This window comes from Coturnix japonica, chromosome 4 (genome assembly GCF_001577835.2).
Source record: "Coturnix japonica isolate 7356 chromosome 4, Coturnix japonica 2.1, whole genome shotgun sequence".
Lineage (NCBI taxonomy): Eukaryota > Metazoa > Chordata > Aves > Galliformes > Phasianidae > Coturnix > Coturnix japonica.
The window spans coordinates 2,803,196-2,815,657 of NC_029519.1; the positions used below are offsets into that span (position 1 = coordinate 2,803,196).

Here is a 12,462-nt window from a genome sequence, read left to right on the forward strand (position 1 = left end):
ATTCATGTCAAACATTCACTGTTCATAATGTCTGCTTCTGTATCTTACAGTAATTTAATTTTTGGTTCTATTTTGAAAGACCTTCAGATAGGTGCGTACAGACAGGTTTCTGGACAGCCAGCAACCCTTGACCAATATTGCAGACCAGCAGCATTATAAACTAGACGTGAAGCATTTCTGAAACACAGTGTCTGAAGCCCCCATCCTTTACAGCTATCCTTTCAATGCCACTGCTGTAAGCCCACAATAACGTTGCTTAAAGCATCCACGTGCTGCATCCAGTAACACATAGAACAGGAAGAAACAAATACAGGCAGGCAGAAGCCCTGTCAGCATGCTGATTCACTCCAGCTTATAGAGCATGTCATATTATTGCAGTAAGTAATGTAGCTTCATTTTCATTTTGCATATTGTTTTTTTTTTTTGTAGCATTGCTCCAGAGTACTATTTGGAAATGTGGCTACAGGAAAATGAGAAGAGATTCATTCAGGTACAGCAGAGCTTGACTCAGTTTGCTCTTAAGGATACTGGAAACTCTTAACTTTTTGCAGTGCTAAAAAGGAAATCCTCTAAGTATCATGACTTATTTTCCCCATAGGCATTAAGGAGGCTGTAATAATTTCCAAAGAAATCAAAGCAAGGTTGTTCCCAGCACACTCAATGGGGAAGGATTCTGGAGTGGTTACAAAGGGTTATTTCTGTAGTTTTCAATTTCAGAGGTACAATTGAAGATAAGGACATGAATTCCATATCTAGTTATCATGGTACTAGGACACAACACGCTAATCCCATGTAACCGAAAAACATCTGGTACATTACTTACAGAGGATTCTTAATGTTTACACTGTGATGTGGCAAGTTGAGAAGTTTCGCTCTATTTGGATGAAAAGTGTTTAAATCAAGAAAAAAAAATGTAAAAGACAATTAAGTAGCAGTGTGAATTGGGTTAAACCAAGTAATATAAAGTGACAACTCACAGCCAGCAATCCAATGGCCAATAAACTGAAACAGAACTGTTACAGCCATCAGATACTATACAGCAAGGAACTGAAAGACAATGAGTTACTCCTGTTGGATGGTTGTGTTCTTCAACTGCAGCACACAGCAACAAGAAATCTGCTTAATGAAACATATCACCTTCTCATTTTAGTCTTTACGTGACTTCAGGTCACAGAATTATAGATGCTGCCTCTTGTAAATAATAGATTTAAGTTGTTAAAAATGAATATTGTGTGAACGATACAAAAACTAATTTGAGATACAGCATCTACAGCATTTCAAAAGGTCAAAACAATACAGATCACACACGTATTCTGTTTAAGGAAGTTAAGGTTTTAGATCTAGGGCTTTGGAAATGTAGTTTTACACCAGCTTTTCAATGAGCTGTGAAACATTAAAGGACAGAATTGAATCCTATTACACACGTGGCAGACACATCCCTCAGTTGAAACTAATTCAGCCTAAGACAGAATATTCATATGAACTACCTCTTCAACAAACTGCCACCGAAATGACCAAATTATCCGCAGCCTCTTTGGAAATGAATTCAGCTGTGTATTCTGTGCGTGGTTTCAGAATGCTCTCAAAATACCGAGAACCTGTGCAGAACACATGAAGATAAAAACAAAGAAGCAGCATGATGGGAATTCTGCTTTTTCACATCTCAGTGACATCCGTACAAATTGATCTGTGTGTTATGCCACGCTCTTATGCAAACCACACAAGAAACCCTGCAAACGTGACAAAGGTAAATGCTGATATTCCTCAACTAAATGATGGGTAACTGTAAATAAAACATAATGTCAATTCAAGAGCAGTATTACATGAAGTCCTGGAATTCACCGAATAAACCTGAGATTTTGGCAGCGTTATCAAAATGTCTTCAATTCCTCTGTACGCATCACGAGTCCTCACGTCATGCTCACCGCGTGTGTTTGTTTGCCCCAAGCAAAGAAAAGTAGACAACTTGGTTTGTATCCAACAATACATTAAAAACAAACAGGAACCGATTAGGTATTATCAAATTAAATATCATAAATAAAGTGTATTTACAGTCTTTTCTAATTATTAGATAACGACATAATCAACTGTGCAACAAACTTAAAAACACCCAACATCAAAAAATGTGAAGCGTTATTAGTTCAATCTCCACATATCGAGTTTACAAAAAAACTATTAAAATATTTAAAAATTCCCGTTTTTTATCTATTTTCAACAAAGAAATCTCAAAAAATGTTTTAAGACTATGAAGAGTTATCAGTTACACAGGCACTTCACATGTAAACAATCTACAGTACAACTGAAATAAAAATATTTGGCACCAACCTAGAAGACTGGAAAAAGAAAACCTCAGCGTGTCCTTTTTCCCATTGCTTTGCGTCACCACACACTCAGACTAAATACTGGCAATGTTGGAAGTGCGTAAGTTACAATCAGGAGTGCAAAAATTAAAAGAGAGAACACTAATGTTAAGGTTTCTAAGAGAGTGGAAGTGGATTATAGCTATCAGTCACTGCGTTTTTACCGTCACACCGTCGCCACGTTTTCGCTTTACCTTTAAATCAGATAGTTGGCCTTCATAGTTCAAGCAAGGAGGATCAGGTTTTGTACTTCTGAATTAATTCAAAAACCGTTTCCAATGTAGAAAAAGAAATCCAGCATTTAACTGTAACACTGTGAGGTGTTAAATGGTCATTTGGAACTTAAAATTTTAACTTTTAAATGGAAAGGGAACCTGATGCTACCAACATCTTTGTGCATCCAACTACAAAAGGAAACGAATCATTATGGTATTTTAACATCAGCTGACTCGAAGGTCTTCATGTATAATTCCAAAGTAAGGCTCTCTACAGCATCTGGACAGACATTAGTTTTTGATGGCTTGGATGTTCCTAGGTAGGAATCCTATGTAGGAAGCTGAACTGCTCCAGAGCTTCCACGAAATAGCGTTACATGGCGGAAAGCTGAGATACTTTCAACGTGGGCAACTCGAGCAGAGCTTGAACTGTGAGGCCAACCTTCACCAGACCCCTTTCCTCCAGTATGTGATGAGGCAAGCAAAGTCTCTCCTGTAAAATAAAGTAGCATATGTATTAAGCTTCGTCCACTTTTTCCCAGCCAGGTAACAAAAGCATTCTCCCTGAAGCTGCATATACTTTAGACATCTGCATAGAAAAAATCTTTGGCTTTAAGTTTTCCGTGTAGTTTGCATGCAGAAAATTTACAGTTTTCCCCTTGGGACCCCCTGGAAGCACTAACAGATTGGATTCTCAGTATTATTCCTGCTGTTGGGTGCCAACTGGAAACACAGCATCCTCAATCTAATGCCGCATGCCAGAAACAGGACTCTTCCCTTCTTTTCATATCTTTAAGCTCCTTGGACAGTGTTATAATCACTATTGCCCCCACAGGGTAGGCCCTGTTGTAGGCTACATTTACTGACATATCTTTGGTGTGATAATGTTAGTCATTAAGGCAATTACTATACCTGTGGAACACCCAATTTTTTACAAGCATCCAGAAAGTTCTCAACATTTCTTCGGCACTTTGCCATACTGAGTTTAGGCTGTAAAGAGAAGATGACATATTTCCATCACCTAATTGTAAAGTACTGTTTACAACTGATGCAAATTCTGCAACAGCTGCTAAAACACAAACCAGAACACAAATTATATAGATCCAATATGTGAAAATAGCTCTTCAACTAAACTTCAGAGCCTTATTTAATGCTTCTTGAATAAAATCGAAGTGAGGGATCAGCCAACTACAGTAGATACTCTATGTGACTTTTTTGCAGTCAACTTTAAAAACTTGTTTTCATATATACTGCAAAAAAAAAGGGAGCTACACGTGCAAAAAAGGGAGCTACATGACTTACCACTGCTGGCGATGGTACGTGAATGCTGGCAACAGAGCGTGGCCTTATGTGATTGGCTAGATGGCAAAGAACCACTCCATCCATCAGTGCTGCCCCAATGTCATCTGGCAAGATCACTTTTAACCTTGATTCAAGATTCTATTAAAAAGTCCATAAGTGAGTTATTTTCAACATTAGCTAATTACTCATTTTAAATACAAGGTATTGTATTAAAGTGGACAGTTTTAAAACCGCATTTTTAATATCAGAATTAAGCAGAGTCAATTCATACTTTGCTGAGCACAATTATTCTTTTCTCTGCATTAAGATTATATTCTCTTTTCTTGCTTTATTTTTTTCCTTTAAATGACACAGTCACATACACTGACACAGACATTCAGCCAGCAACTAGTATAACACAGCTCAAAACCATATGCTGAATCCCACTGCTCATAAGAGGAAAGCACAGAATTTAGAGGCAGAAATGTTAGGCTGAATACCTCCACAGCTGTTACTGTGCAGAATTTGTGGGCTGAAATCATATACAAGTTTACTAGAAGGAGGAGTAAAAGACTACCAAGGTTTCAATTGTGGTACAAAGCAAATGAAACGCACTGCACCCACATAGTAAATAACAGTACATACATTGCGAAGTTGTCTTATTTGTTCCCTTTCTTCCCTCAAATGCTCCATTTTCCTCCTCATTGTAAATCCAGGATCCATTGCTCCATAGTCCTGGCGAGCTGCACGGCTGAAAGCTATTGAACATTACTGAAGTTAGCCATTAAGGATAACAGCAGGGAAAAACATGCTACAGAACCTGACAGAAAGGGGGATCTATCGGTATCCTGAAGTGACAGATACTGTCCACAAGACCTGGTTTTCAAATAAAGCATATAAATCATCTTATTTAACTACAAGTGCATTACTTCAAAATACAGACACAACATTCTTCAGGATTCGGACACCTAAGGTATATGTTTCTATTTGGATTTCTTCAAGCTTATCTCGCAAGCCAGCTTTGAAAATATTTCCATGGAGGCTAAAGAAAGGAACAAGTTCAGAGCACTTCTTTGGAAAGCCTGTCTCGTAAATACTTTGACTGCAATTCACTTCATTCGTCATGTTCTGAAAGCCTAATGACAACTGTATTTTATAGAATACTGGCAAAGGAGAACTAACAAGCCTCCTGAATTCTATAAAACCCCAACTTCCTACAGCCTAGGACACAGATAACTCCAGTCATTCCCTCCTCTATGCACTGCCAGTCATGCCCTCCTATATGCAACAAGCCAATCCTTTCACGGGACAAATTACATAAAACTACTTCTCTTGAAACCCTGTTGCCTCATCACGTCTCAAGAACAACTGCACGCTGTTTCCCTTTTCTTTCACCATGACTAATCGTGCAGAAAATAAATCAGTGAAGTTAAAAAAGTTACTGTGCAGCGCTGGGAACTTTCCATTATTTGACAGCTGCTTTGGCAAACCACGTCTTTTCCAGAACTATGCTTGTGGTAAGTACACTGAGTGAAATGTGCTGCGTCCTCCCTTTGTGCGCATTCCAACTTGTGCATCTGGTGTCCTTATTGTCTGCTCCAGCTTGGGGAATAAAAACCTGTTCCATCATGGTAGCTTACCTGACCTCGGTTTGAGACCAAATGGACCGTGAGTGTTACTGTCAGTCCTCTCATAATCCTGTCAAAAAGAGAGACAGTCTGTTTCCTTCTGTTCCTTACAATAATTAACTTCTGTTCCCATCAAGATAGTGTTTAAATTATTCTCATCTAAAAAAAGAACAGAATTAGCCCTTCTGCTTAACTGTAAAACACTTCTTAGAAGTGGACACTATAAAGAAAATGGAACAGAACTGAACCAATCTTACCAAGGCAGAAAAATCAGCACCAGACAAACTAAGATCTATTCTAAGAATTAATATCTATTCTTAATCATTTCAAACAACTGCAAAGCAGTCTGCTAACTGAATTCCAATGCAGATGTGAGCTAACAGACATCTTCACAATTGATTTTTTAAAGAAATGTTTACTTTCAATTATGAAGATAATTTTTTCTCATGTCAAAATATGAGAGAGAATACTCAGCAATCTGGTACATACATGAGAAATCCTTAGTTCAATGAATTTCCTTCTGTCTGGGAGATGTTCCACACATTCCACTCCCTTAGGCTTCATATCAGCATTAGCTGGAAACATTTATCTTTGGTATGGTATGTTTACAGATTAGGAGATCAGTGCAAGAACAGTGAGACTGTACAGATGCTACTAATAAAGCAACGCAACTGATGAATGAAGCTGCAAGGCTGTATCATACAGATGACAGAAAGTCCTAAGAATGAGACCATTTCAGCAGTGTCAGTACCTCTGGGTTCCCTGCAACGTGCTGAAAACTGAACCACAAGTTCTACTTGAAGTTCTCTGAACAGTTACAGTGCATACAGTGCTTACTACACAGTACGCTAAATCTGATTAATCTTCATTAGCTACTTTCATTTGGAAAATAATGGAGACAAAGTAATGTGTCTTTCCACATATCAATCAATTACATTAAAAAAAAAAAACAACACCTATGGAAGACCAGATAGTTGCAAAGGTAAAAACAAGTTATGCCTCCAGTTTCTACTTCTGACCTTTCATTACAGAGAAATATCCCTAAATCCAGTTTCAAAGTAAGCCAGCAAATTTTCGTCTGCATAGCAAACCTGAGGACACGAGTCATGTACACAAAGAAACATTTGTTGAATGAAAAACAAAGCCACAAACTTGTACCTCGGACGACACAGGAGACTGTGGGGACACATTAGTATTATCACTGTCTTGCTAAAAAGAAACCAAAGAGATGAGATTATAAAATGAAAACTATGATTTAACAAGAACACATGAAATAACAAAATACACGGCACACAAGACACACGTTTGTCAAGTATGGCACACATTGGTAGAAACTGAATTTAAAGACAGGTAATACAGGAAACTCGGCTTAAGAAAACTTAAGTAGAGCATTACTTTAGTAATACCTTTTCCACAGCACACAGTTTTGGTGGCTGTTTGTTATTCCAAAATACATGTATATTTATTTCAATGTATTCCTGTTACGGCCTTGGGAATGCAAAGGTGGTTTGCACCAACTCTAGCCAACACTATGCTGTTCCACAAACGTGGCTCACTGATGTTGATAAAACAATTCTCTTATGTATTTCACACAATTACCATTTCTTACCTCATCGTTTTCATTTCCACTTGAACTCTTTCTGGAGGATTTATACTGCAAAACACACAATTATCAACGTTAAAATGGAAGCATGGCTCTCATTTCAACTACATGGCTTCAAGAGGTGTCTGGATGAGGAGATATGAGATATGGTTTAGTGGCTTGTGGCAGCAATAGTAATGGGAGGATGGTTGGTCTAGATGATCTTGTAGGTCCTTTCCAACCTTGTGATTCTATGATTCTATGAGAACAAACCCATTTCAAAAATACTTTTATAATGTGAATTCTGACTGCGTATAACATCTGATTCAAGAAGACCAACCTCAGTAAATTATACCCTTCGGCATTAGATACAAAAATACACTGTAGAAGCAATTTTAAGATGGATTTCGTTTACAATTGCAAAGCCTGATCACATACTTCTACCTACTGAAGGCCACTGCTCTTTCACAGGAGGTCTGTGAAATTCTGCACATTGCTCCTGCCCCCTCCTCCTGGTCTGAGAAGTGCAATGAGAACGCAGGAGGGATCAAAGCAAAGAAAGTTACAAAAGCACTATTTAGAATGGAAAATAAATGTATTTCACTGAGTTTAGAGGAAACATGCAAATAAACAAGAACACACAGGTAGAATTAAAAAGTTCCATCTCGACAAAACTCTAAGCTTTAAGTGCATTAGGCTGCACTATCTGCTTTAATGACAGAACATAAAACACATGACAGATTGAGAATCTGACTGTGAAATGGAAGAATCCAGTTCCAGGATCTCTCTCCTCAGAGATCTGATTTTTAAGGCTGCCTGTAAGTTACGGTTCAAAGAACTGAAGAAGAGAAAACTGACTTGAAATCCCATTCTGAACATTCACAAATATGCAGCCTTAGATAATTCTGTTAAGTGAAGTTCTGTGTCTAACTGAAACATCAGAGATGTTAGTCCTCCTCCAAGAAGATGTCTTTTCAAGAGTGACTGAATAACTTCTTTTGTTTCTAAAAAAGAACCCATGTACACAGTGTGGGCAGTCCTGGGGTCACATACAGATGTGTCACACACATCTACGTCTGGATATTTTGCTTCTTCAGGTTATTCCCTGTATATCTGAAGGGAAATACTTCCAATGTGTTTGCAAGGAAATATATATTCTTTCGGGAGCTTGTATGCCAAAGCTTAATTTTCTGAGCCCTGTAGATGTCTAGAGATGACTTCTTTTTTTTTATGCAGGCCTTCAGCCAGTTCTGCATTCAGGCTTTTCCCCCCATACTTAACCATATCACAGGCAGTAATTCTTTTCCCTTGTGGGTATGCTAACCAGAATTTCTGCCTAGATGGAGCTACAATCCAACTATAAATTATTCCATTGCATTTGGGTTCATAAAATTGTCTTAGATGGTAAAGGTTCTTGTAACAATAATATTTAGTACAATAAAAATCTGAAATATTGGCCAAGCTTCAAAGACATGCTACAGGAAAAGGACTTCTGATTCTCACAGGCATCCTTAGCTGCGCTGAACAATTGCAGCAATAAAACTATATAGATTATATAATAAAGATGCTCTATAAATACTTCAGGATGCTGAGCCAAGTAAATTGCTCCTGGTTTAATAACACCCATTGCAGTAACTTGACGTGTAATCTCTTCAGATAGTCATTAATGTTTGGCGTTACAGACATTATTCAATGCCCCTTTTTTTTTTTTTTTTACAAGAAAATATGAACACTATGAACTGCACTTTGACTTGGCTCTCAGAACAGCCATGAAGCTCACTTATGTTTGGTTGATTCCCCTCACTATTTGTCATGGATTAAAGGGTTCACTTCCTTTACTTATTGCCTTGTTTTTGCAAATGAAACTGATGAGAATGAAGCGAGACAGTACTTTCTGCTGCTGATACATAAGTTAAGCTTGTTAAGACATACTAATAGCTGTATGAAAAGTAATTTCAGGCATCTGCTGCCGCCACAGAGCTCCGAACTATTAGCATTTAAATACATCTTTCGAAATGATAAGAAATAACTGATTCAAACCTTCCATATGGATGCTTATTAAACAAGGATAGTTTAATGTGTTCAATGGCAAGATTCTGATTGAGAATTTTCCCCTCAATCCCCTCAAAGACTACAGGATGAAATTAATTAAAGGATGTACATAGTAGGGGCTTGAAACTAGATGATCACTATTGTTTTTTTCAACCCAGGCCATTCTATGATTCTTTGAAACCTTGGAAAGGGGTCACTGGAATTCAAGTTAGGATACAACTCCCTAGGTTCCTGAGGGGAAGAAAATTAATAGCTTCTTTATAATACAGATACTTCCTTGTGATTAAAGCATACTCTATTTTTTCCCCCTATAGCTTATTTTCTTTAAAATTCCCTATCATTTTATAACCATCTTTGATTGTAGAGATCCAAGAAACTGACTTTTAATTAACAAATTAAATTTTAACTCAACTTAAAAGTGGTCAGAACTATTCTGATCCTCTTCTGTGTGTAAAAGCAAATTGAACCTGATAGCACTGTTACTTCTCAGCCATTCTACAACAAGCAGACACTGACATCTGCTGACCAAAGATACTCACTGCAATAGCAAAATCAATACAGAGGAAACGCAGTGAGAACCAAAATGCACACGCATCCTTTGTAATGACACTGCAAGAAAAGACAAAGCACATTTTCCTTAGATGGAAAATGAAAGCCTTCTAACTGAGGCCAAACAGAGGGGATGGGGCTTTGAGCAATCTATCTGTAGCACAGCGCTTGGAACTACATGATCTTCAAGGTCCTTTCCAACCTCATATGGCTTGCAAAGAAAGGAGAGAAAGTCGAAGCAACTCAAGATAAAGGAAAAAAAATACAATTACCATCACTGTGAATTACCTTGAAATACTCTTTTCTTATCTGTTTACTTCTCCTCCTTTCTTCATTCTGCCAAATTATTGGCTGTGTTTCTGGCCAACGCTGATCATCCATTGAATCCTTCTGGTTTTCCAGTGGCTAGGAAAGTTTACAAATACCATTAATTATTATAAACTGCAGTTGGCCTCCCACAGTGTAGCTTTAAGGCACGGAATTATCACAGGCAATTCTAGTAGAAATCAACTATCCGCTTAAAAAAAAAATAACTCCAAATGCTAAAATACACTTTATACGAGAAAAAGGAACTATAAAATCATTCTTATGAGAAAAACAAACTTTTCTGCACTAGCTTAATATTCACAGGTGCAATAGGAAGCCATGTAATGCTATCATACATGACTTGGAAGAGCCATTCAGAAGTGTGGTTAGCCACCAGCACATCTCATTTCTCAGTATGAACATTCACTGCACAGGAAGAGGATGAATATAAGAAGAATCTGTGTGCCAATGCCAAATAGCAGTATAAAAGTCTCCTCAGAATGCTGCATACAGAGGCATATTTAGAATACTAGAATACTTTGATAGAGGCAGTTAATGGAAATTCATTCTTAAAAGAAGAATAAATATAGCTGCTTACTCTGTGGAAACCAATGGATAAGCTGAAGGGACTGATTCTTAAAGAGGCTAAGACAGAATATCTACATTTTCAAATATTCATCTGTATTATATTGGGCCACTTAGCAATTGTAAGTAACCAGTGGATTAAGACCCGAAATAATTAAATACCCTTTACAGTTTCACTGCAATTTCATGTCACGCAAGACTGGAGGAGGTGCACGGAGTGAAAGATGTACATAATACAAATCGTTTAGAAATTATTTTTAACTGATTTGCCATGATCTTTATTTTTATGCAAATAAATTCAAAGAACAATTAAACCTGTATCTCAGCGGTCTCAAGATCATACAGCTGTTACTACACCTCCTAAAAAGCCTTGCATTACACAACGTGAGTCAAACCATCTCAAAGTTGATGAGAAGTTTTCCATTTTCCACGATTACATGTATACTATGTTTGCAAGCAACCAAACTGACGCATTTTCTGCAGTAAACAAACAAAATGACTTAACTACGAAGCAAATAAACCTTTTGCATTTGGATATTTACCTGCCAGCTGTACGGAGACACTGGAGAATTCACTTCATCTGTTGAGACACTAAAAATCAAAAGGGATTCCATTACTACATTTTTGTGTATTTACACAAAAAGAAGTTGCTATGATCCATTATTTGTTTCTCAAAGCAAACCATCCAACATTACTTGAAAGCTGACAAAACATCTGTTCTTAAGTACTGGGAAAACTCACAGCTTTCATTTCATTGTTAGCTCCATAAGGCTAAGTAGAAGCTTACACTAACAATGGAAGGGAGAGACATTTTAAGATGGGACAATGAAATGGCACGATCTCAAAAAGACTCTCGAGGCCAAGGATGGTGCCTAAAACTTATCAGAGCTTCTGTGAAATTGAGCTCCATCAGCTTACCAACAACCATTCCATTCACATTCGGACAGCTGAAGTAAACACGAGTTAAGAAGCTGTGCAGTATACCAAAAGACTACAGCTGATTTAACACAAGGAATCAGCACTGCGTGCAATGGTAACAAAACCTGCTCCCAAAGTAACCAGGCACAGAAATTCATTTCTTAATTCCTGTATTTTCTATTCCTTTTTCTTCACGTTTGCCTCAAACCAATTAATCTGCTTTGTAAAGCTGACAGACATAGGAGACCTGTCTGAATCACATCTGTTAGACTGTTAAGCAATACAGCTGAGAACTGCAGGAACTGCTACAACAAATAATCATGTCCTGCTGTTAGTATGTATCTATAGCAACTACACGGTCTATATGCATGAATTCCTTATGGATACATTAGTATTTCTATTATCTTTACACATTCCTTACAGAGCAAGTGACTGGAGTTCCTGTATGTCAGCGCAATAAGACAACAAATAGTCTGTAACACCCACGTACTTTGTGTACACACCTGTTCCTGTTGTTTCATCCTGAGCTAAAACACTAGGTCAGAAGATGGCAGTACTGACACAAAGCATAGCAGAATTAGTTTCATAAAATATTAAAAGCTATGATAAAGTAAAATAGACTCATACCATTTTTCAGACTCCACTGGCTGCTTTGGCCTGTTCCTTGTGCTTACTGAGGCTGAATGATTAAGAAGCCTATAGGAAAAAAAAAAAAAAGCATTATATACAACAGTTTTGTAGTTGATGTTTTTTTTTTCTTAGAACACACATTACTTACATAGTATAACTTATCCTGAAAATGAAAGTTTAAACAATAAGGTAGGATTTTCCATTGAGTTGGAGTACGTATGTGTGTACGCACAGATAGGAGATCCAAGACCAATCCTGCTCCCATTCAAATCAACAACACAGTTCTCAGCTTATGTAATACTTCTGTTCTGATTTTTAACAAACTGACATTGATCATAATCCAAACCAAATTGCAG

At 37.5% G+C, this 12,462-nt stretch overlaps 1 protein-coding gene across 6 annotated transcripts in view; it reads right to left on the minus strand.

The window, feature by feature from the left end:
- Nucleotides 1-395: 395 nt before the first annotated feature.
- LRCH2 (leucine rich repeats and calponin homology domain containing 2) overlaps nt 396-12,462 on the minus strand; it is a 34,589-nt gene continuing 22,522 nt past the window's right edge. For 4 of the 6 annotated variants that reach the window (XM_015860156.2, XM_015860154.2, XM_015860158.2 and 1 more), the window contains 10 exons: nt 12,104-12,172; nt 11,101-11,149; nt 9,956-10,072; nt 7,094-7,138; nt 6,643-6,693; nt 5,497-5,554; nt 4,502-4,614; nt 3,878-4,015; nt 3,488-3,565; nt 396-3,068 (listed from right to left, as the gene is read on the minus strand). In XM_015860156.2, the coding sequence (XP_015715642.1) occupies nt 2,949-3,068; nt 3,488-3,565; nt 3,878-4,015; nt 4,502-4,614; nt 5,497-5,554; nt 6,643-6,693; nt 7,094-7,138; nt 9,956-10,072; nt 11,101-11,149; nt 12,104-12,172 (838 nt within the window). In that variant the 3' untranslated portion in view covers nt 396-2,948. The remainder of the gene's footprint in view (nt 3,069-3,487; nt 3,566-3,877; nt 4,016-4,501; nt 4,615-5,496; nt 5,555-6,642; nt 6,694-7,093; nt 7,139-9,955; nt 10,073-11,100; nt 11,150-12,103; nt 12,173-12,462) is intronic. The other 2 variants (XM_015860157.2, XM_015860160.2) reach the window with 1 other exon arrangement.